General features: G+C 43.2%; 1 protein-coding gene across 3 annotated transcripts in view; it reads right to left on the bottom strand.

Moving 5' to 3' along the window:
• The window catches only part of IL16 (interleukin 16), a 128,410-nt gene that overhangs the window by 45,330 nt on the left and 57,758 nt on the right, over positions 1–25,322 (bottom strand). For all 3 annotated transcript variants that reach the window (XM_013989017.2, XM_013989018.2, XM_021098275.1), the window contains exons 3-4: positions 11,010–11,118; positions 2,313–2,455 (exon numbers count right to left, since the gene is read on the bottom strand). In XM_013989017.2, the coding sequence (XP_013844471.1) occupies positions 2,313–2,455; positions 11,010–11,118 (252 nt within the window). The remainder of the gene's footprint in view (positions 1–2,312; positions 2,456–11,009; positions 11,119–25,322) is intronic.

Here is a 25,322-nt window from a genome sequence, read left to right as displayed (position 1 = left end):
CAATGGGAGTCTCGGGGAGAGGGCTGGTTTGGGTGGCCACAGGAGCCAGCTGTGCTGAGCCCAACCCCGCTTCATCAGATCGGCAGCCAGAGGCTCATTAAGGCTTGACACGGGAGCGGGTCCCGAGTCACATCGCAGACCATGCTGCCCCCAGACAGTGAGTTCCACAACCACGGTCCCCAGCAGAGGCTGGAAAGCCAACAGCCAAGAATGCCCTCAGCAGAACTCAGGATGCATTTCCTGAGAGCCCATTTCAGAGCCGGCAGGGGGTGCTAGACAAAGGGTCAGGGACCCAACAACGTGAAAACTCAGAACATAAATTCTGGAGGGAGGCAGCCAGGCGATTAACCATTTACACAAGAGAAGGAAAGTGTCCCAAATAGACGCAGACCCCGTGCACCATGAGAAGCTGCCTCCAGAGGGTCACGAGAGCATGGTGGGTAGGTCTTGGGCCTGGGAGCCCTGCGGCCTGCATTCATCTCCCGGCTCTGCCAACTACCAGCTGGTGATCGTGGGGAACTGCCTTATCCCCTCTGTGTCTCTGGTTCCTCATTGGTAAAGCCACCTGTTGCTTCAGAAGCAGTCTTTTTCTAATACCAGAACACCAGTGCGTCCCCCTTTCGAGCAGAAAGCATAATAGCTCGGAGAAAGGAAGGAAAGAGAGCAGAAATCGTCCAGCATCTGCTATGTGCCCTGTGGGAAGAGTCAAACCTCACTTGACCATGGAGCCCGCCCTCAGCGAACTCACTCGGCAGGTAAGATGCTCACTTAAGTGATGACACCAACAAGGCACGCTGGGTGGGCCATAAAAGAACAGACGTGTTTACAATGGGCGCCAGGAAACACGTAAGGGTCGCGCAGTTGGAAGAGTCAGGAGAGCTTCCAGCGGAAGTGGTGTTAGGAAGATGGGTTAGGGTTTGTAGAGCTAGAGGTGAGGCAAGGGGGGCAGGGTGCTGCAGACAGAGGGCGCTGTTCACCACAGGTGCTCTGTGTCTTGGCTGGGGCTCAGGGAAACTACAGGCTGGCTGGGCTGACATGGGAGGGGATGGTGCTTCGAACTTGCTCAGCTCCCAGTCTGAAACTGGTGCCCCAGGATGAGAGGGGCACAGGCTGGGGAGCCACACGGGGCTGGGTTCAGATGCTGGTCCCTTAGGGTTTCAAGATTTATGAACTCAGGCAGCTACTCATCTTGCCACGCCTCGTTTTCCTCCCTGCACCACGGAGCTAACGTGACATTCCTTTCTAAGCTTAAGAATTAGAGGCCGTATGTGTAAAGCAAGTCACTATATCACAGGGGCTAAAAGCAGATGCTTTGGAATCCTGAAGATCTGCCTTGAATCCCAGCGCCGGCTCTTGTTAACAGCATGAACTCACATGCCTCCCTTCATCTGTTTCCAGTCCCCTCGCCCACTTCCTAGGGTCATCATGCAGACGAAATAAAAGGATCCGCAGAAAGCCTCGGGCAGGAGTCTGTGCAGGTGGACTGCTCTCTGCACATTGAGGCAACAGCAGTCAATGGAGTTTCCACTGGGGCTCAGCGGAAATGAATCTGATTAGGATCTATGAGTGTTGGAGACCACTGAACTGCAGAACTCTGCGGAAGGCAAATATCTGCTGACGCAGTTCTAAAATAGAGGGTCTCCTTCAAAGACAAGATAAGGGAGCTATGCATTAACCATACTATTCCATAAGCAGCTCCACCCTGCCCTAGAGGGATGCACCAGTAATTCCCTCACTAGGAGTTTCCTTTGTTATTCACTAAGAGATGAATATTCACTATGCCCGTCCCTTGCTCACCTACATACTGTCACCTTCCTTAATAAAAGTCGTGTGGGCTAAAGCCCAGGTGCCTTTGTTTTGCTGAACAGATGCCTCTTGGTCCCCACTTTCTAAATATAAGAGTCTTGTGTGTTTTGTTATACTGTGCCGGCCGTCTTTCAGGATCTCCTGTTGCCCTGCAGTGCTGGACATGGCACATGAGGATGTGGGTTCGATCCCTGGCCTTGTTGAGTGGGTTAAGGATCCGGCGTTGCTGTGAGCCGCAGTCTAGGTCACAGACGCGGCTCAGATTCCGAATTGCTCTGGCTGTGGCGTAGGCTCGGATTCCACACCTAGCCTGGGAACTGGTACCCACGCAGACACAATAGGTGTGGTTCTTGGCCTGGAGGTGACCACACCCATAACGCCAGCCCCTCTCCCCTACGTCTAGTGGACATAAATCCACTAGGAAGACCTCTTCAGCCACTTCTAGGTCTGGACCCCCTCCCCTCTCTCCCTCTCCTCCGGGGACCCCCCACCCCCTTTGCTCTTACCATGGCCTTTCCTGCTGGAAAGTCCAGCTGTTGAGAGAGAGACTTCCTGCTGCTGCAGAGGGAATACGGCTGCCTGTCTGTGGAAGCTGCAGATTTCTTGGCCATTGGAAAATCAATCTCTCCTGTGCAGTAGGGATTAACACCTAAACCAGGAGAGGAAAAGAGGAAGAAATCACATGTGCTTTCAGAAAGCAAAGCTCAAGGGAGAGCAATGTCAGCTCCGCCAAAGGCCGGCCCTCAATAGCCGGGGTCACAGTGAACTTGAACCATGCAGTGCCCAGTGCCAGGTGCATGACAGGGAAAGGGGGCCAGGGAAGAAGTAGGTGGCATTCTCATTACCTCCGGACACGCTCCCTGCACCATGGGGTACAGGCAGGACTGTCACTTCCACTTCACCCCAGTTCAACTCAATGAGAGTGAACAGGTATCGCCTACGTGTCAAATAGTGTCCAGGCCCTCAGGAAACCACAATGCTCTGTCCACTCCAGTCCCTGCTGCCGGGGGGTTTCAATCCCAACGCAGGAGAGAGAGGAGGAAAGCACAAAGGATGCTCCAGACAAAGTAAAACAGAGGAGGGACCAGGTAGGAGCCTGGGGGTTCTGCCATGGCAACACCCAACTTCCCGAAAGCATCTGACTGCCTCTTACACACACACACACAAACACACACATTCACCCATAGACATGTACACACCGCTAACACGATGAGTCAACTCTTGATTCCTTGGGGATCTAAGAAAATGCAAAGCAATCATCTTTTTTTTTCTTTGCTGCGGGGCTGGAGGACCCCAGACTTCCTTTCATCCAACTAGGAACTCTACCTCAAAAAGCTGGAAAAATCTTCAGAGATTATCTGCAATAGCCCCTCACTTTCTAGAGCAGCACTTAGCTACTGAAACATAATGCAAGTCACATATGCGATTTGAATTTTTCTTTTCTTTTCTTCTTGCCTTTTGTCTTTTTAGGGCTACACCTGAGGCATATGGGGGTTCCCAGGCTAGGGGTTCGATCAGAGCTGTAGCTGCCAGCCTATACCACAGCCACAGCAGCGCAGGATCTGAGCCTCATCTGCAACCTACACCACAGTTCACAGCAACGCTGGACTCTTAACCCACTGAGCGAGGCCAGGGATCGAACCCAAGTCCTCACGGATACTAGTCAGGTTTGTTAACCACTGAGCCAAGACAAGAACTCCGTGTTTCTAGTAGCCACGTTAAAGAAAAGCCAGAAGGAAGAAAAAAAATGTATTTTATTTAGTCCAAGATACATAAACTGTTGTCATTTCAACATATAAATAATACATAAAAGTATTAATGGGGTGTTTGGCATCCACGGTACTGGAAAGCCAGCACCCAGAGAGGGGCAGGCTTTTCCTAGTGTTCTGCCACTTCAGTGCATGCCCAAGGCTTTGTGGAAAATTCCCCAAGAGGAAGAAGCGAGCTTGGTGGTGGTTCGGAGGGAGGAGGGCGAGTTGGAGCAGGGTTTCTGGTTTGCTTTTATTCTTAGGATGGGAAAGACTTCAGCTTGTTTATAGGCTGAAAAAAGGAAGCCGCTGCCCAGAGTGGGCTGAGAAAATGAGACAGAGTGGGCATCCCTGGGGATGTGACATCCCTAACGGAGGAGGAGGAAAAGGGCAGAGGTGGGAGGGAGAAAGGAGGTATGCTGGTCCACAGGGGATCACGGCAGCTGTCTCCACATTAGGAGTGGTTCTTTCTGATTTACAGGACTAACTGCTCCCCAGAGAAGCCAGGAGAGAGAGGAAGCCAAGAGGTTCAGAAAACCATGCCCTGGAAAAAGGGGACACAGAATCACAGAGACGGGTTGGGAAGAGGGGCTCAGAGGGTCGAGCCCTAAATCTGCCTGGGCATCATGTTCATCTGGGTGTTTAATCAAAAGTGGGGCAGGAGTTCTCTTGTGGCACAGCTGGTTAAGGATTCAATGTTGTCATGACAGCGACTTGGGTTGCTGCTACGGTGCTGGTTTGATCCCCAGCCCGGTGCAGTGGGTTAAGGATCCTGCCTTGCCGCAGCCGTGGCGTAGGTCGCAGATGTGGCTGGGATTTGATTCCCGGCCCAGGCATGTCCATATGCTGGGGTGCAGCCAAAAACAAACAAACAAACAAATAAAACAAAAAAACAGGGGACAGGAGTTCCCCTCGTGGCGCAATGGTTAACGAATCCGACTGGGAACCATGAGGTTGAGGGTTCGATCCCTGCCCTTGCTCAGTGGGTTAACGATCTGGCGTTGCCGTGAGCTGTGGTGTAGGTCGCAGACGCTGCTCGGATCCCGCATTGCTGTGGCTCTGGCATAGGCCGGTGGCTACAGCTCTGATTGGACCCCTAGCCTGGGAACCTCCATATGCCGCAGGAGCGGCCCAAGAAATAGCAACAATAACAACAACAACAACAACAAAAAAGACAAAAGACAAAAAAAAAAAAAACAAAAAAACAAAAACAGGGGACAAATTTCATTTGCAGCAATATGAATGGACCTAGAGATTTTCACATTAAGTGAAATAAGTCAGAGAAAGATAAATATATGATGTCACTTATATGTGGAACTAATAAAAAATGACACAAAAGAACTTACTTATAAAACAGAAACAGGAGTTCCTGATGTGGCTTAGTGGTTAACGAACCCAACTAGCATCCATGAGAACGTGGGTTCGATCCCTGGCCTGGCTCAGTGGATTGAGGATCCGGCGTTGCACTGAGCTTTGGTGTAGGTCGCAGATGAGGCTTGGATCCAGCGTTGTTGTGACTCTGGTGTAGGCCAGCAGCTCCAGCTCCTATCAGACCCCTAGCCTGGGAACCTCCATATGCCGCGGGTGTGGCCTTAAAAAGACAAAGATAAAATAAATAAAATAAGGTAAAATAAAATAAAATAAAAAATAAAGCAAAAACTTACGGAGATTTCAAAATCACACTTATGGTTACCAAAGGGGAAACCTTGAGGGGGGAGGATGAATTGGGGGGATGGGATTAACACACACACTACTATATATAAAATAGATAACAAGGACCTACCGTGTAACACAGGGAGGTCTATTTGATGTTCTGTAATAATCTACACAGGAAAAAAGAATGGATACATGTCTATGTATAACTGATGCACTTTGCTATAAACCTGAAGCGAATATGACATTGTAAATCAACTCTACTCCAATCAAATTAAAAAAACGAAACCAAAAAAACCCCTAAACAACGACAGCAAAAAGGGGGGCAAATGTCCATGCCCCACCCAGACCTACTGAATCCACATTGCACCGGTGGCTCTGGGGGAGTCTGTGCAATGTTTATAATAATGATGTAATATTATCTGGCTCCCCAGAAAACTCAGCCAGCCCCTCAGTAGTCCTCTGGGGAACCGTGAGGGAGTTCAGCGCCCTCCTTTATCAGTGAGGGCATGGATCCCGTCTCCCGTGCTCTCTGCCCGCAGCAGGGCAAGGTAACCCCCCTTAGAAGAAGGTCAGCATGTGGTTTGGGGCGGGTGGGGAATGAGGGCAGGCAAACACGTGGCCCACTCGGAGTGGCTCACAGAACAGAAGAACCTAGAGCCACAGGCAAGCACCTTGGGGGCAGGCCAGCCATGCCAGCTCTGCTCCTGCCCTCACTGACCCAGGCAGAAAACCCTCGGCTTCCTGCGGCTCTTGCTCCCGCGGTGAATTCTGATCATCGGGGGTGCAGGTCCGGAGTCAGGACAGAGCTGTCTCTCCGAGCACTAAGTGGTCTGAGCCCTCACCTACTCTTCTTTTTCTTTTCTTTTTTGTTAAGTTTAAAATTTTTTTTCAGTTTTTTTAATTTTAATTTTTTTTCCATTTTTTAAAAGCTTTATTGAAGTATAGCTGATTTACAATGTTGTGATCATTTCTGCTGCACAACAAAGCGATTCAGTTCCACACCTATCCATGCTGCTCTTCCTGAAAATTACTCTTGGGTTTGAGTAATCACTCCTTGTGCCCCAACGACAAGGAAATGTGTCAAAATTATCACCCTGGGGGGAGGGGTGTTAAAACCAGTTAACACATTGCATTGAATGAGTTCACTGAAGACGTAGTTATAAAATGCTATGCAGGAGTTCCCATCGTGGCAAAGTGGAAACAAATCCAACTAGGAACCATGAGGTTGCAGGTTCGATCCCTGGCCTCGCTCAGTGGGTGAAGGATCCAGTGTCGCCATGAGCTGTGGTGTAGGTCACAGAAGTGGCTCGGATCTGGCTTTGCTGTGGCTGTGGTGTAGGCTGGCAACTGGAGCTCCGATTTGACCCCTAGCCTGGGAACCTCCATATGCTGTGGGTGAGGCCCTAAAAAGCAAAAAATAAATAAATAAATAAAATGCAAAAGCCAAAATAATTTTTGACAGGGAAGCTTTATATTTTTGATGATTATATCTTAATAACATGAGTTTCTAATTTAAGTTTACATTGAATTATGTAATGTGAAAGAGGGACAATTTGGAAAGTATAGTCTAAGAGTAATTAATTTAACTTAATTGATTAAGGGAAACCGGAAACGGTAGTAAATGATTACAAAAATTAAATACACACACACCCAAACAGAAAGAGGCAGAAAACAAATGACAAGTGACCATAAAAACAGAAAGTATAAAAAAAAGTTAAGTAAAAGTAAATATATAATACTAAATGCATACAAATGTATATACTAAATATAATATATACTAAATAATATATATTAATACTAATAATTAATATATACTGAAATATACAAATACATAATACTAATGTCAACTAATGGCTTAAACTTCTCTCTTTTTTTATTTTTCTTTTTAGGGCCATATCCGCAGCATATGGAGGTTCCCAGGCTAGGGGTCAAATCAGAGATACAGCTGCTGACCTACACCACAGCCACAGCAATGCAGGATCCAAGCCACATCTGAGACCTACACCACAGCTCATGGCAACGCCAGATCCTTAACCCACTGAGCGAGGCCAGGGATCGAACCCACAACCTCATGGTTCCTAGTCGGATTTGTTTCTGCTGCACCACAACAGGAACTCCCCAATCTCTTCTCTCTTCAAAAAGATTGCCAAATCCAGCTCTATCTGACTCCAAAAAAAAAAAAAAAAAAAAAAAAAAAAAGATTGCTAGATTTTCTCTCAAGATCTAACTGTATTTCATTTACAAGAGATACACAAAATAAACAAAAAGAATAAAATAAAAGGATGAGCAGACACTATCAATGAGTGATGCAGAAATCAGCCACTCAGAGAAAAAAAACAGACCCTTCCATAACATCAAAAACCACAAATAAATTACAGATAGAGTAAGTTTTCTTTTTAAAAGGCAAATCATTAAAAAAAACTAGAAGATACTAGGTAGAGATAATTGATGTGGCTTTAATACTAAATAATCCTTGTATTATATAATTTCTATGATTCTCTTCTAAATATGCAATCAGATATGATGAAAGCAACATGTACAAGCATGTATCTATAATTATTTTGTAAATGTTGATAAATTGGAAGCAACTTAAAGGTGTCATAACGTAATAATTAAGTTGTAAATATGAGGGAAAAAAAACAGAAAAAAACATAGCCAAATATTTAATAGTTGTCTGGATGTGGAAGAAACTTTTAACATTAGACGGGAAAAATCTGATGGATTCAATCACACAAACATAAGAACATCTTCATATTAAAAATTAAATTAAAAGAAAAATAACAAAGTGAAGAAAATTATATTCAATAAATATGGCAGCCTAATATGAATTTAACCAAGAGTTTTTTTATAAATTAATGATAAAACGATGGTCATCCTCATAGAAAGGTGCCCTCAAAAGAAGGGAAATAGTTTCCCCTGTGTCACAGCAGGTTAAGGATCTGGCGTGGCTGCAACTGTGGTGTAGAATTCAATCCCTGGCTAAAGAACTTATATATGCCGCAGATGATGCGGTCAAAAAAGAAAAAAAAAACAAAGAGGCAGAAGAGAAATAAATAAATGAAGAAACTAGAGACTCTCACACTAGGTGAAGTGAGTCAGAAAGAGAAAGACAAATACCATATGAGATCACTTATATCTGGAATCTAATATAGGACACAAATAAACCTTCCTACAGAAAAGAAACAAACTCCTGGACTTGGAGAACAGACTTGTGTTTCCCAAGGGGGAGGGGAAGGGAGTGGGATGGACCGGGAGTTTGGGGTTAGCAGATGCAAACTATTGTATTTGGAGTGGATGAGCAATGAGATCCTGCTGTACAGCTGTATATCTAGTCAATTGTGATGGAACATGACGGAGGATAAAGTGAGAAAAAGAATGTATATGTGTATATATATGTATGATTGGGTCACTTTGCTATACAGCAGAAATTGGCAGAACATTAGAAATCAACTATAATAAAAAAATGAAAATCTTAAAAAAATAAATACAAATAAATGAAGGAACATTGAACCGCACCTGTGTGGAGAGGTGCTCTTCCCACTGATTTTACAGGCACATGTACCAGTCAGGGTTTGACAGAAGCCAAAGGCACACTCAGCTAGGACCTTGAGAAGACTGAATGAAAGGGCCATTTAGAGTAGACGGGGTTTAAGAAAATAACAAGGCCCTTCGAGGCATTTAGAAACTGGCAAGAACTGGAGGATGTCACCATCCCAGACCTGAGAAGCTGAAACAGCATCGCCAGCCCAGTAGGTACTGGGACCAAGACACTGCCAGAGCTGCAATGCCAAGGCAGGAGAACAGGAGGAGAAATACTCCAGTGGTTCTCTTCCACCCTCCTCTGATCTCCTGCTGACCCTCTCATTGGCTGAACTCAACTAGAAACCACAGGGCCACGGGGCCTGGATGATGCCATCAGTAAGAGTCAGTGCCTGGGGTGTAAGCCGTACTGGCTTCACGGGCATGCAGCCTGTGAAGTCACACAGAAGCCCAGACTTGGAAGGTATTCAGCTTGATTGAAGGCTCTGCTGTCACCTTTTTGAAATTTTTAATAATATTTGAGGAGTTCCTGTCGTGGCTCAGCAGAAACAAATCTGACAAGCATCCATGAGGACGCAGGTTTGATCCCTGGCCTCACTCAGTGGGTTAAGGATCTGGCATTGTCGTGAGCTGTGGTATAGGTCCCAGACACGACTCAGATCTGGTGTGGCTGTGGCTGTGGCATAGGCCGGTGGCTACAGCTCTGATTCAACCCCTAGCCTGGGAACCTCCATATGCTGCAGGTGCGGCCCTAAAAAGACAAATAATAATAATACTTGAACAGGGGTCCCACATTTTCATTTTACATCAATCCCCACAAGTTGTGTAGTTGGTCTTGGGTGCAAAACAAGCCATAGAAACAAACAAGCAAAGAAACCAAAAAACAAAACCCCCCAAAAGACAATGGGTAGGGGAAGAGGGAAATAGAGAGAAGGTACATAGCGAATATTTTCTAATATTTAACGTTTTTTATTATAGTTGCTTTACAATGTTCTATCAATTTCTGCTGTACAGCAAAGTGACCCAGTCATACATATATACCTACACTTTTTTTTTCTCATATTATCTTCCATCATGTTCTGCAAATATTTTTGAAATTATCATCCACAGTGGGCTATGACTGAGTACATGGGCGTTCACACATTATCAGAGTATTAGCTATGGAAATATGGCAACACAGATCAAAATCTAAGGCACATTTATCTTTTGAAACTCCATTTCTAGGATATTATGCTAAAGGGAAAAAAGTGATTAGAAAAGGCCGCGAGCAGTCCCAAAATAGTCAATGATTCATTTAAGGATCATACATCCTACAACAGAATAATATGAGGCTCAGTGAGTTTAAGGGATTTGCCCAAGGTCACATAGAGAACTATTTCTGGAAGCAAGAACTAAATCCAAGTGCCTTGGCTCCCAAATATGAGCTCTTAACCATGCACTAGTCTTGCATATTTTCCCTAAGAAAATCATCATAAACAAAATTTCATAGACAACCTCAGCAATGTCGGTCTAATGTCAGTGAAAAGCTGAGAATAACTGAATTATCTAATAATAAGGAGTTGGCAAACTAGATCATGTACATTCACATCATGGAATACTGTGTCCATGAAAAAGAGTGTTTACAAAAGAATTTCCAATGATGTGAGGTAAGAGGGAGTGCGTGTGTGTATGTGTGTGTATGTGTGTCTTCTACAGGCGTGTATGGGCATAGAAGGGAAATAATTGACAATGTTGACAGAGATTGTCTCTAATATGAGGATTTAGCTTTGTTTTAATTTCCTCATGCTTTTCTGCATTCTTCACATTTCCCTGGCTTTATATTAGAGCTCTTCCATTTGCAACAACCAAGAGTCACGACATCTTCCAAGCCCCCCTTCCATCCTGCAGCAGAGGAGGGGATGGAGGCCCTGGGAGAGAGTGGCCTCCCTGAGATCAAGGAGCACCCAAGATGACAGAGCAGGCACAGAACCTTTGTCTTTTATCCTCTATGTAGGGTCTTCCCAACATGCAACTGAAGACCATCTAGAGGAGCAGGTGCCTAAACCACCCAGAGCTCTACTGGCAAAAGCAGAGGTGCTGTAGCTGGCCAGGACATGCACATGCACTGAAGGACGCTCTTGGGAGGCAAGCAGACCAGCATCTTGGGGTGGTCCAGCTGGGCAAGCAGAGACCCATCCTCCCCCATGCTCCCACATCACTGATATTCCTAGTATTCATAGCTAAGCCTCGCTCCTGAAGACAGTTCAATGACATACTTACTAGTTGAGTTGCTGCGTGTCCTTTGGTGACAGGCTTTGGGAAACAGGAAGTTACTACCTTGCGCGTCTAGTTTTCCAGACTTTTCTCGAGAGGAAGTTGAAGAAGCTTCCTGCAAAACAATGTCCATGTTTTATTCAGCAAGTTAGGTAGAACAGAAAAACATGTCTAGAAAGCTGAGATTTTGACACTGAACATGGAAGTGCTTGTTCCTCTAAATGATAGGCTCTCTGAGGACAGAGATTTAGAATTACTGTCATCCATTAACTCATAGATATATTGATTCATTTAGTAAAATTTAAAAAAATCAATTCATTTAATAAAGAATATTAAGGAGTTCCCATTGTGGCATAGAGCAAACAAATCTGACTAGTATCCCTGAGGATGAGGGTTTGATCCCTGGCCTTACTCAGTGGGTCAGGGATCCAGCATTGCCACGAGCTGTGGTGTAGGTCTCAGATGTGGCTCAGATCCCGCTGTGGCTGTGGTGTAGGCTGGCAGCTGCAGCTCCGATTAGACTCCTAGCCTGGGAATTTCCATATGCTGCAGGTATGGCCTAAAAAAAAGAATATTAAAAAGTAATACTCTTTATGTTATAAAGAATATAAATTATAATAAAGAAAATAGCAACTGCATCAATGTTGAACTAACACAATAAATGCTGAAAGACTATACCAGGTATTACGTGTCAGGTTCTTTTTTAGGCATTAGGGGTTTAGCTCTGAATTAGGACAGAGAAGGATACTGATCTTGAAGAAAAGACATTTCAGTAAAGGAAGGCCAACAACAAACAAGCAAGCAAGCAAGCAAATAATGGTGAAAAAGGATGACAGAGAATAAGAAGTGCTATGAAGAAAAAACTAGAGAGTGACATGAGTGGGAGGCTGAAAGGTATATTTTAGAGAAGATCAAGTAAGTTCCATTGTTCGGGCACATAATAGGCACTCAGAATCAGTCACTGAATGAATACTATATAAATAGACTTCTTAATATTGAACCATCCATGCATTCTTGAGTGTATTATGATTTTATTTTTTTATTATTATTATTATTATTATTTTTTGCTTTTTAGGGCCACATCCATGGCATATGGAGGTTCCCAGGCTAGGGGTCTCATCAAAGATAAAGCTGCCAGCCTACGCCAGAGCCACAGCAACACCAGATCCGAGCCGCATATGCAACCTACAACACAGCTCACGGCAACACGCAGATCCTTAACCCACTGAACAGGGTCAGGGATCAAACCCACAACCTCATGGTTTCTAGTCAGATTCGTTTCCAATGAGCCACAACGGGAACTCCTTTTTTGCCTTTTTTAAATGATTTTATTATACTGCTGATTTTTCTCTGTGAAGATTTCATATTCTAAAAATCAATATTCTCAAGTTAAATTTGGTTATCATTCTGTTATTCTTTTTCCACTTTGGCTTGTTGATCAAATTTTCCCTGCTTCTTTTTCATACTAATAATTGGGAAACTCATTGTACTGAACCTATAAGCAGTATGTATTAAACAACACACTTGAATTCATCTATCAGGGCCAGTAATGAAAGAGAAAACCCATGACCCTTCCTCAAGTAAGATGAGAATTTGACACAACTTTCACTCCCTTCCCTCTTCTGATGCTGGTATTTTAGAAACTGGGGATACAGGGATCGAGGATAGAGGTTGATAATGAGGATGATGGTATGATTTATTTTACTTCTCTTCCCAGAATTGTTTTTTATATTGTTTTTCTATCGCATACATTCATTAGCCGCAATGATCTTGACTTAATTCTTGAGTTATGTTGGCTTTATTACTCATTACCATAGTCCTTAAGAGAGAAAGAGAGAGTATGTGTGTGTTTGCAAGAAATCTGTGCAGATGGAAAGCTCTCTGAATATTTGCATGTCTGAGAATGTCTTTCTGTGGTTGTCACACTTGAATAATTCGCTGAGTATAGAATTTGGGGGTATAGGTTATTCTATCTGGAAACTCTAGCTGGCTCAAATGCTACCTGGGATTTAGCGTTCAAGCGGAGTGGTTTGCTAGGGGTACCTGCCACCCTTTTCTGACAGGTCCGTCTTGTTCCAAGCCAGGCTTGGCAGTGCCTGGTTAATTTCATGTGCCAAGTGCCTGCAGACTTCCAGCAGCTGGTGCATTTCCCAGAGTGGAAGGAAGACCTCTCTGAGACCTCTGACTGTGCACCTAGGAACTCAGCCTTCCCTCCAGCCCCTGGCCCCGTGAGCTGGTGGGTTCTGGAGGGTTCTGCTGGCCTCTGTCCCACTCATTTCCCAGACCTCTCCCTTTCGTGTGGTCAACATCAGGCTAAGGAACCATTCCCTCAATCCTATCTCACCTGCACTAAGTCAGGGAGAAATTTCTCATGGGTCCCAGAATACGGTTGGCCCCTTCCCATGGCTTCCTGTTCTGACATGCATTTCTCGCCACTGTTTTTTTGTTGTTGTTGTTGTTGTTTTGTTTTTAATTTTTGGTAGGCATTTCTAAGAGGTGGGGGAGTTAATAAAGTGTACTCTGGAACCATCTGGAGCCAGAAGTCCACTCACAGCTTTTTTTCATTTTAAAACTGTATCCAATTCTGACATAAGGGGGTCCTGCAAGAAACCACACATCAGCTCCCTTTTATTTCTTGTACACATCAATGTTTAAAATCAGAGAATTCATCTTCTTAGACACTCATTTTCCTTCTCGACAGCAGATGGCGCTATATTAACCTGAACAAAATTATCTTCTCTAACCCAGGTAGCCCAAGGTGTTTTTTAAAGGAGAGAACAGAGATCCTATAGAAGGTGGTTTAGTTCAGTTGAATCCTTGGCACTCTAAATTTCTAAGACTTATAATGACTGGTTCTAAGTCCCAATAATGACTGGTTCCTTGAATTAATTGTTTCACAAAATATATTAATCAATAGCTTTTACTTCACTACAATAGTTTCTCCAGGTCATGTCCTAATTCTAACATAAAGACAGGCCTCTGGCATTATTCCCACTTCTTGATGTTCTCCAGTGAGACTATGAAAATAAATAATAAGCTGAGATTTCAGTAGCTCTTTTGGATTCACATAACACAGAAGAGCCTAATAAAACAGCCAGTGTGTGTACTTGTTCCAAGTGGAGCCTTATTTGCAAAGCACAGTTGAAATGTATATTTTCCACCAAATATCTAATAAGATGAAGATAAATAAGTAAATGAGGTATACACCAAAACATGAAATACTAAGCATCTTTTAAAATAACATTTATAAGGAGCTCTGGGGCCATAGATGTACCTATATTTTCATAGTAAGTTTTTTTTTTAAAAAGATATTATATTGTGAATAGAGTCTGACTACAATCAAGTAAAACAGGCGTAGAAAAAGGACTGTAGGAGTCCCCTTCATGTCTCAGTGGAAACGAATCTGACTAGTAACCATGAAGACGCAGGTTGGATCCCTGGCTTCGCTCAGTGGGTTAAGGATCTGGCATTGCCGTGAGCTGTGATGTAGGTCACAGATGCTGGCGTGGATCTGGCATTGCTGTGGCTGTGGCATAGGCTGGAAGCTATAGCTCCGATTGGACCCCTAGCCTGGGAATTTCTGTATGCCCCGGGTGTGGCCCTAAAAAAGACCAAAAAAAAAAAAAAAAAAAAAAAAAGGACTGTAAATAAATACACGAAAATAGTAACACTCCTTCATTCACCATATTTTACTAAACACTTGCTATATATGAAGCACAGTTCTAAACATGTATATGTTTGTATATATATATATGTATGTATACAGTTCGAAGTGTTTATTTTTGTGCGTATATATGCATATATGTATATAAACACGCACACATGTATATTGCAGTACTTGAGAAAGACAAGGTCCTACTCTCATGAAATGGCAGGAATGTGTTTGGGTGATGGGGTTACAGATACTTATTTTCTTTTTTCTACACCTGAGCATTTTTCATATATGCTACAATAAGCAGGTATTACTTTTACATTCGGACAAGAAAGAAATGATTAATTCTATCTTTATTTCAATTGTCATTAGTAGACTTGAGACAAAGAGTGTTTGTTGTTAAATTTCTTTCTTTTTATCCTCTTTATAAAGCTCCCTGTCCAAAGTATGATTTAGAAATTGCTTGACATCTAGAGCCAGTTGATGGCAGGAGAATGAATGACAGTGGAGCTTTCTTTTCATGTCGCATTTAGAAGAAGGAATCTTAAAAATTCTTTAGACCTTATCCAAAAGAAATTGAACCAGATCAACCACTTGGCTTCTGCTCTCTGCATTTCAGTGCCTCAGCCTTCTCTACCACGCGCCAGGAGCAGCAATCTCACTGTGCACTTGCCAGCCATGGAGCCTCTTCTGCACACACGAGTCTCTCCTCACAACTCTGTGTCCTCCAACTACAGCCAACTCAGACATGAGACATGTAGCCTCTTCCAGGTAGCAGGTCTCTGAACTAGCTGAAGACCTCAATAAGTTAGTTGTATCTAACTAAGTCACTGTCAAGCTCTTGGATGGCAAAGAAAAATTGATGTGCTTCCTCTTGAGCATAGACCCAGACAAAACTCTAATTCGAAAAGACACATGCACCCCTACGTTCATAGCAGTTCTACTCACAATAGCCAAGACATGGAAACAACCTAAATGTCCGTTAGCAGATGCAGTACATATCCACAATGGAATACTACTCAGCCATAAAAAAGAACAAAATAATGCCATCTGCAGCAACATGGATGGACCTAGAGATTATCATACTAAGCATAGTAAGGCAGAGAGAGGAAGGCAAATACCATATGATACCGCTTACATGTGAAATCTAAAATAGGACACAAATGAATGTCTACAAAACAGAAACACACTCACAGACTTAGCAGACTTGTGGTTGGCAATGGGAGGGAAGGATTGGAGGCTGGGATTAACAGATGCAAACTAGTATATATAGAATGGATGAACAACAAGGTCCTACTGTGTAGCACAGAATACTCAATATCCTGTGATAAACCATAATGGAAAAGAATATAAATATGAATATAAAAAAGCATACATATATAAATATAAATAAACCACTTTGCTGTACTGCAGAAATTAACATGACATTGTAAAAGGACTATACTTCAAAAAGATTTTTTTTTTTTGTCTTTTGTCTTTTTAGGGCCGCACCTGCAGCACATGGACGTTCCCAGGCTAGGGGTCTAATTGGAGCTACAGCTGCCAGCCTACACCACAGCCACAGCAACGCCAGATCCAAGCTGCATCTGCAACCTACACCATAGCCCTCGGCAATGCCAGATCCTTAACCCACTGAGTGAAGCCAGGGATTGAACCCGCAACCTCACAGTTCCTAGTTAGATTTGTTTCTGCTGTTCCATGACAGGAACTCGCCCAAAAAAAAATTAAAAAAAAATTTGATGTGCTTCATTTTTACACGGTTGTGGTATGAACTTAAATGCTGGAGGGCTACTACCTACAGGGAGAATGGAAATGTACTACTGCAAACAGAAGATGAGGTCTAAGTAGCAATTTTCCATCAGACATGTATGTAAAAAACTACATGGTTCCTTAAAAAAATCCAAAAATACAAGTAATGCACAAGTTCTGCGGACCTTCTATTTCTTGGACATCAACCAGGGTCCAGTGCTCGCCCAGACTGTGGGATCATCGCAAGGTACTGTTCATTCTTTTCATGGAAAAAACCCTGAGCTTATTCCTCTTAGAACGCACAGTGACTGCATTCCTCTTAGGAAAGCACAGTGGGATTTCCCATCATGGCTCAGTGGTTAACGAACCCAACTAGCATCCATGAGGACTCGGGTTCGATCCTTGGCCTCGCTCAGTGGGTTAAGGATCTGCTGTTGCGTGAGCTGTGGTGTAGGTCGCAGATGCGGCTCAGATCCCATGTTGCTGTGGCTGTGGCGTAGGCCGGTGGCTACAGCTCCCATTCGACTCCTAGCCTGGAAACCTCCATATGCCACCATGCGGCTCTGAAAAAAAAAGACAAGAAGACAGAAAAAAAAAAAAAAGGGAAAGAAAAGAAAAGCACAGTGGAAGAGAGCAGAGAGGGTCGTGAGACCAGCAGCATTAAAGCCTCTCATGACCCTGGACTTGTCAGCTACTTGTCTGAGCTCAGTATCCTGTTCTGTAAGCTGGAGAGGTGGACTTAACTTCTGCAACCACTTGACAGCCCTATCCTTTTGATGTAACTGCTGATCCTGTTGAAAGAGCGAAAGGGCTACTGTCCTCTCTGAAATGATCACATGTCAGAAGATCATTCACAAGAATGAACGCCCTTCCTTTGGCTCTCAGAGATGCCTGGTCGCTCTCCAGCAAGGAGGTCCTGGGTGGAGTGGTTTCCCATCAAAGGAGTCTCTGTAGGAGCCCCTGGGAACATGTGCAGGGTACCACTCCCCTCCCAGCCCGCAGAAAAGAACTCTTCTGTGTTCCTGCTCCCAAGGTGGGGCTGCTCTCAAAAGCTGAGGATTTGTCCCCTGAGGCCAGAGGCTGGCAAAGTCCTTTCCAGACACATTTCTCCTTGTTCTCATCAGAGACTGCACCCAGAGCAGCAGTTCTGTGGGTGACATCACCATCGTCACCTGGGCGGAAAATCTCTACGTGGATCAGCCCCCCTGGTGCCTGAGTGGGGAATAAGGGGGATGGTCCAGAGAGCCCTTGATGGTATTTTTCCCCAAGTAAGGACCAGTCAGGTAACTGTTAGAACTTAACAGCCAACCTCAAGAAATGGGAACAAACAAACATGACCTGCATGTAACCAAGGAAGAAACCCGAATGAAAATGCAGAATTCTGGGGCATTTCTGTCCTGCAAGCAACATTATTTTTGGAGTCTAACCTCCTCCCTGAGGGTTAGAAGGCTCTATTGCTCTCTTAGGAAGCTTCCATTTGTACACAGAACCTTGACATTGCTGACAGAGCTTGACACTTCTGGAGGCTGGTGACTGCATTCCTCTTAAATACAAGCCTTTCCATTTTCTCTTTGAACTGAGAAGCTATAGCTGCTCCAGTCTAAGGGAACCACAAAATATAATTCAAGTGCCCTCCTGATCAAGGCTGGTTTTCTGTGGTTGGGTTGATCATACAGCAGCAGGCTTTGATCTCTAAGTCATAAGGATAAACAACTGGCCCCCACAGATTGGTTCTGGGATGGTCACATGCTCGCATGGGATGTGGAGGCTGCACCCCTCCTGATATGGAAAGGCAGGGTGGAAACCAGAAACCTAGGAGTCCCCGCAGTGTCCTCCTTCTCCTCCTGTGGTCCCCCCATGACCACAGTTACCAAGTCCCTATAATTCCACCTTCTCAAATTTCTTCAACACATCCATTCTCCCTGCCTATGTTCTAGTTCATAGTATTCCTTTTAGATTAGACTATTACAGTGGCCGAGGGGGTCTAGGAAAAGTGTTTTTAAGAATATTTTTAACAAACATTCTGGGACAAATGGATATTCTCATTTAAAAGAATAAAGTTGGGAGGCACAGTCTTCAGGGCATGAGCCTGCTGTGACCCTGCTTTCTCACACCATACACAAAAATTAATTCAAAATAAATCAAGACCTACCCTATGTGTAAAGATACAACTATAAAACTCTTAAAAGAAAATACAGGAATAAAGATTCATGACTGGGTCAGAGAAAGACTGGGTAGATATGACATCAAAAGCACAAGTGACAAAATAAAATACAGATAAATGGACTTTTTAGAAATTAAAAACTTTTGTGTTTCAAAGGATTCCACCAAGAGAGTGAAAAGACAACCCACAGAATTGAAGAAAATATATGCAAATCATGTATCTGATATGGAACCTGTATCAAGAATATATAAAGAGGAGTTCCCATTATGGCTCAGCAGTAATGAACCCAACTAGTATCCATGAGGATGTGGGTTTGATCTCTGGCCTTGCTCAGTGGGTTAAGGAGCCAGCCTTGCCATGAGCTGTAGTATGGGTCACAGATGCGGTTCGGATCTGGCAATGCGATGGCTGTGGCACAGGCCAGCAGCTGCAGCTCTGAGTTGACCCCTAGCCTGGAAACCTCCATATGCTGCAGGTATATGTATGTATATGTGACTGGGTCACTTTGCTATACAGCAAAAATTGACACACCCTTGTAAATCAACTACCCTTTAATAAAATAATGAAAACAACTAGCACGTAAAATAAATATCCTGCAAAATAACCAAAAAAAAAAAAAAATCCTTCACAATGAGATCCCACCTCACACCAACTAGGACAGCTTTCTTCACACCCTCTTAACATCCGCTCATACCTGGAGGATTTGGAAAAATTAGAACCCTCATGCATCACTGGTGGAAATGTAAAATCAGGTTGATGCTTTGGAAGGAGTTTGGCAGCTCTTCTGAAAGTAAGATATGGAGTTACCAGATGATTCAGCAATTCCCTTAGGTATCTACTCAAGAGAGAGGAAAACACACATCCACACCAAGACTGGTGCACAAATGTTCAAAACCGCATTTATACCTTATGGCCAAAAAGCAGACATGACCCGTGTCCCTCAGCTGATGAACATATGAATAAATGTGGAATCTCTATACAATGGAATATGATTGGGCAACAAAAAGGAATGAAGTACTAACACATCCTGTGACATAATGACCCTGGAACACATGACACTAAGTGACAAAATAGTATATGATTCCCTTTATAGCAAATGTCCAGAACAGTCCTATCTATAGAGATGGAAAGTAGATTAGCAGATGATTAGGGATGGAGCAGTAGTGTGATAGGCAGAAGAGTTGGGGGGAGTGGGGAATGACTGCTCCTGGGTGTTAGACTGCCGTTGGGGGGTGATGAAAACATTCTAAAATCAGATAGTGGTGAAACCTGCAGCACTATGTAAACACACTAAAAACCAGGTAATAGTGCACATTAAATAGGTGAATTGTATGTTATGTGAGTGATATCTTAATAAAACCATTTAAAATAGAATAGTCATTCATTCACAATTTCCCTGCCCCCAATCGTTTCTCACTCAGTCCCTCTACACTCGACCAAAGCACAATTTTGCAAACATGCAAATGGTACTCAGGAGACAAGATGGATTCAAGATCAAATCCAAACTCCCCAGCATGTCATTGAAGGCCCTTCCTTCTCTCACACTACCCAGGCTGACTCGAGCCTCCCTTGCACCCAGTTAGTCACATTTCCTATCAGTGGACCCTCGTGTGTCCTGTCCTGTCCTGTTTGTGTAGTTACCCATCCTGGCACCCCTTCTCTCTTGGAGAAGCAATTTAGGAGAGTTCCCGTTGTGGCTCAGTGGTAACAAGCCCAACTAGTATCCACAAGGATGCGGGTTTGATCCCTGGCCTCTCTCAGTGGGTTAAGGCTATGGCATTGCCACAAGCTGCTGCATAGGCTGTGGATGAGGCTTGGCTCTGGCGCTGCTGTGGCTGTGATGTAGGCCAGCAGTTATGGCTTGGATTTGACCCTAGCCTGGGAACCTTCATATGCCTTGGGTGTGGCCCTAAAAAAAAGACTTAAAAAAAAGGGGGGAATCAATTTATATATCACTAACTTTATAGTAATGTTTCCAGGCTAGGGGTTGAATTGGAGCTGCGGCCGCTGGCCTACACCACAGCCACAGCCACAACAGATCTGAGCTATGTTTGCGACCTACACCACAACACTGGATCCCCAACCCACTGAGCAAAGCCAGAGATAGAACCCACATTCTCATGGATACTAGTCCGGTTCATTATTGCTTAACCACAGTGGGAACTCTCAACTGTTCTTTTTTTTTTTTTTTTTTTTTTTTTTTTTTTTTTTTTTTTTGTCTTTTGTCTTTTTAGGGCTGTACCCGCGGCACAGCATATGGAGGTTCCCAGGCTAGGGGTCGAATCGGAGCTGTAGCCATGGGCCTGCACCACTGCCACAGCAATGCCAGATCCGAGCAGTATCTGCGACCTATACCACAGCTCACGGCAACGCCAGATCCTTAACCCACTGAGTGAGGCCAGGGATAGAACCCACAACCTCATGGTTCCTAGTCAGATTCGTTTCTGCTGCACCACGACAGGAACTCCTCAACTGCTCTTTTTTAAAAAATCTTTTATAGGAGTATGGTTGACTTATGGACCATGTTGTATTAGTTTCAGGTGTACAGCAAAGTGGCTCAGTCAACTATTCTTACATGTTTGTTTTTCCAAATACACCACAGAATTAAGTTGTCTGGTTAAATAAATCTTCTTACTAATTTTGGAAGAGCTACCCCAAATCTAACAACAACTCTAGAAAAAACCACTTTCCTAAAAGCTGGATATTTTTCTCTAAAAACAAGGTCTTTATTTCTAATTATTTAACAGAAATACCTCTCAGTGGAATTTTTATCACATTAAGTTACAGTGGGATTATTAGGAAGATTAAATGAAATAACCTATGCAAAGTACCTGATTCCATGACCAGCAAGAACCCTAAGAATCCAATCGGTTACCAAATAGAGTCAATTTCTCAATTCTGCCATTTCCTTTTAGTAGGCTAGTAATTTGTTGTAAGAAATAATAGGGCAAAATACAAAAAGACATGTGTACAACGATCTTCCATCATCGTGTTATTTGTAATAGAAAACATGGGAGGAGGAGTTCCCGTTGTGGCTCAGCGGAAATGGATCTGACTAGCATCTATGAGGACTTGGGTCCGATTCCTGACCTTGCTCAGGGGGTTAAGGATCCGGCATTGCCATGAGCTGTGGTGTAGGTCACAGATGTGGCCCAGATCCTGCCACTGGCATGAGCTGTGGTGTGTAGGCTGGCAGCTGTAGCTCTGATTTGACCCTTACCCTGGGAACGTCCATATGCTGCAGGTGCAGCCCTAAAAAGACAAGGAAGGAAGGAAGGAAAGAAAGCAAGGAAGGAAGAAAAGAAGACAAAGGAAGGAAGGAAGAAAACACGGGAGGAAATGTTCAATGTTAGGAAAGTGATCGAAGTTTAAAACGGGAGAATTTGGAGTTCCTGTCGTGGCGCAGTGGTTAACAAATCCGACTAGGAATCATGAGGTTGCAGGTTCCATCCCTGGCCTTTCTCAGTGGGCTAAGGACCCGGCGTTGCCGTGAGCTGTGGTGTAGGTTGTAGACATAGATTGGATCCCGTGTTGCTGTGGCTGTGGTGTAGGCTGGCCGCTGCAGCTCCGATTCCACCCCTAGGCCTGGGAACCTCCATGTGCCGCGGGAGCGGCCCTAGGAAAGGCAAAAAGATGAAAAAAAAAAAAACCAGGAGAATTCTATTTCTGGAAATATGATGGACTAATTATTTTGATCCTTCTGCTTAAACAAGTAAAAGTGTTGGGCCAGATATAAATGCACCAATGAAATAGCAAATGGGCAAGAAATTCTCGAAGGCCAAAAAGTAAAATAAAGGCTGCACCATAGTCCAGAAGCTGGTTGTTGCCCTGAATCATTTAATGAACTGACTGAACTTAAACTTCATTTTCTATAGCTTTATGGGATATTGAGAGCAGACAGGAAGTCTTGGTTCCGTCTCAAGATGAGGAGTTTAATAGAACTCTCGTCTTACATAGAGGGAGCCCCAAAGGATTTTATCTTCATTTTAAATGTGGACTGGAAATAAATCCATCCCACCCTCAGGAACTGCATGAAAATTGTCAGTCTGGAAACGGCCCTAAATGGAAGGGGGAAAATCCTTCCTGATTTGCTGGTGAATAATAATTACCACATGGTCCTCACAAGAGTTGGCAACCCTAATTCATACCACATGGATGTCTTAAAAAACCTCTAGACAAGAATTCAGCTTAAAATTGTTCCAGGGCAGTAGGCCCCTAACCACCTGGTGGAAGCAAATTCAAATCTTCTCTGGGGGAAGGAATCAGCTTTGACTTAATTCACAAAGAGTCCTGCAAGGAAGGGGACAGATATTATGAGATCTCGGAGGAAAACTTTTTTAAGAAATTGTTTAACATAAAACACATATTGAAATATGGAGCCATGAGAGAGAACCAGAAGTAGTAATACACTTCAAGATTGGATCTGAAAGACTTCAAATCGTGGAAAGACTGGACACTCAAAAAATTTTTAAATTTGTTTACTAGTATAAAGATATCATTAAAGACTTGAAGGAGAGAGAAACGGCAAAGTTTCCAAGCATACTTGAAAAAGAACTAAGACATTTTTTAAAAATTAATAATGTTTAGGAGTTTCCATCATGGCTCAGTGGTAACAAACCCAACAAGCATTCATGAGAACGTGGGTTTGATCCCTGGCCTCGCTCAGTGGGTTAAGGATCCAGCGTTGCTGTGGCCGTGGTGTAGGCCGGCAGCTACAGCTCCCATTCGACCCCAACCTGGGAACTTCCATATGCCATGGATGTGGCCCTAAAAAGGCAAAAAAAAAAAAAAAAACAATTAAGAATATTTAAAAATAAGCAGGTGAACAGCAGATTAGATGGCACTGAAGAGAAGATAAAAGGAATGAAATACAGATCAAAAAATACCCAGATGGCAACAAAAGGGGGTGGAAAAAATGAAAAGAAGTTAAGAAGCATTAAGATAAGAGTGAAAAAGCATCACATCTAATCTGAGTTCCAGACAGAGGGGCTAGAAGTCATCAGAAAGAGACATGTGCTTACGATAATGTTTGTGGTTTTCCAGACCTAATGAAAGACATCAATCCAGATTCATTAGACCCAAGGAATTCCAAATAAGACAAATAAAAGAAATGCATACTTAGCTCCTAGTGAAACTGCAGCACATCAACACATATGAAAGACCTTTAAAATATCTGGAAAGAAAAGCCAGACTATCTTCAAGTGGGCCACAAACTTAAAACTCACATCCAACTGCAATTGTATTAAGTCAAACAACAGAGAAATAATTAAGTCAATGTGGCAAGAGAAAATAACCATCCACATAGAACTGTGTACCAGCTAAAATATCTGTAAAGAATGAGTAAAAGAAAGATCTTTTCCTATATAAAACTCGAGGAATTTTGCTTCCAGCATGCTCTCACTCAAGAAATCTCCCCGAAAAAATGTTTTTAGCGAGAGTAAAGTGATCCCAGCTTGAAGGCCTATAGTATAAAGAATGATGATAACAGGAAGGAGGAAGTATGTGGAAAAATCTAAACAAAAGCATGACTGTTTGAAATAATAATACCTGTGGTTTTACAAATAAAAGTAGAGCGAATTACCTGAAAACAACATAAGTCAGGAGAGAGCCCTCGTGGAGTGAAAATATTTAATGGCTTGGGAGTTCTATTGTGGTTCACTCCAACTAGTGGAGTTCCCAACAGGGTGCAGCAGAAATGAATCCAACTAGTACCCATGGGGATGTGGATTCAATCCCTGGCCTCACTCAGTGGGTTGAGGATCTAGCATTGCCGTGAGCTATGGTGTATGCTGAAGATGCGGCTCGGATCCCGAGTTGCTGTGGCTGTGGTGTAGGCTGGCAGCTGTAGCTCCAATTTGACCCCTAGCCTGGGAACCTCCATATGCCACGGGTATGGCCCTAAAAAGCAAAAAAAAAAAAAAAAAAAAGAAGAAGAAGAACCTAACAAGTATCCATGAGGAGGATGTGGGTTTGATCCCTGGCCTCACTCAGTGGGTTAAGGATCTGGCATTGAGATGCAGCTCGGATCTAATGCGGCTGTGACTGTGGTGTAGGCCAGCAGCTGCGGCTCCAATTTGACTCCTAGCCTGGGAACTTCCATATGCCACAGGTGTGGCCCTAAAAAAAAAAAAACAAAAAACAATGGTTTTTGTATTGTTCAGAGGGAGAGTAAAAGTAAAAATTGATAAATTTTACACCCTGAAAACCTGAGTGTGCATGCCAAGCTTTTTGGGATAACCATGACATAATAGAAACAGAGTTACAAACAGAGCCAACAGAGGAGGAGAAAAAAAAATAAGAAAAGCAATGAAAGATAAGAAAGCAGAGAAAAAAACTGGAAAAGTGGAATATGACAAAATGAATTAATTTCATATACACACATGTTGTGTGCATTTTAAAAAGTCCATACAATCCAGCCTAAAAAAAAAAAAAACAAAGATTATCAGGATGGATTCAATTTAATGTTTTTAAGCATTTAATTTTTTAACTAAAACCTTTACTTTTTCGAGCAGTTTTAGATTTAAAACAAAATTGAGAAGGATGTACAGAGATTTACCGTATATCCTCTGTCTCCACGTATGCAGTCTCCTCCATTATCAACATCACTGCCCAGAACATTATATATAAATAAATATATGTATATATTCATATTTTTAGAAAATACAATATTTATATATATATTAGATTAAACATTTATATATACTTTTTGCTTCTTAGGGCCACACCTGAAGCTTATGTGAAGTTCCCAAACTAG

The sequence above is a fragment of the Sus scrofa genome, chromosome 7 (assembly GCF_000003025.6).
Source record: "Sus scrofa isolate TJ Tabasco breed Duroc chromosome 7, Sscrofa11.1, whole genome shotgun sequence".
Taxonomy (NCBI): domain Eukaryota; kingdom Metazoa; phylum Chordata; class Mammalia; order Artiodactyla; family Suidae; genus Sus; species Sus scrofa.
Note: the sequence above shows the minus strand (reverse complement) of the source record. Positions and strands in the feature narration are given on the sequence as shown.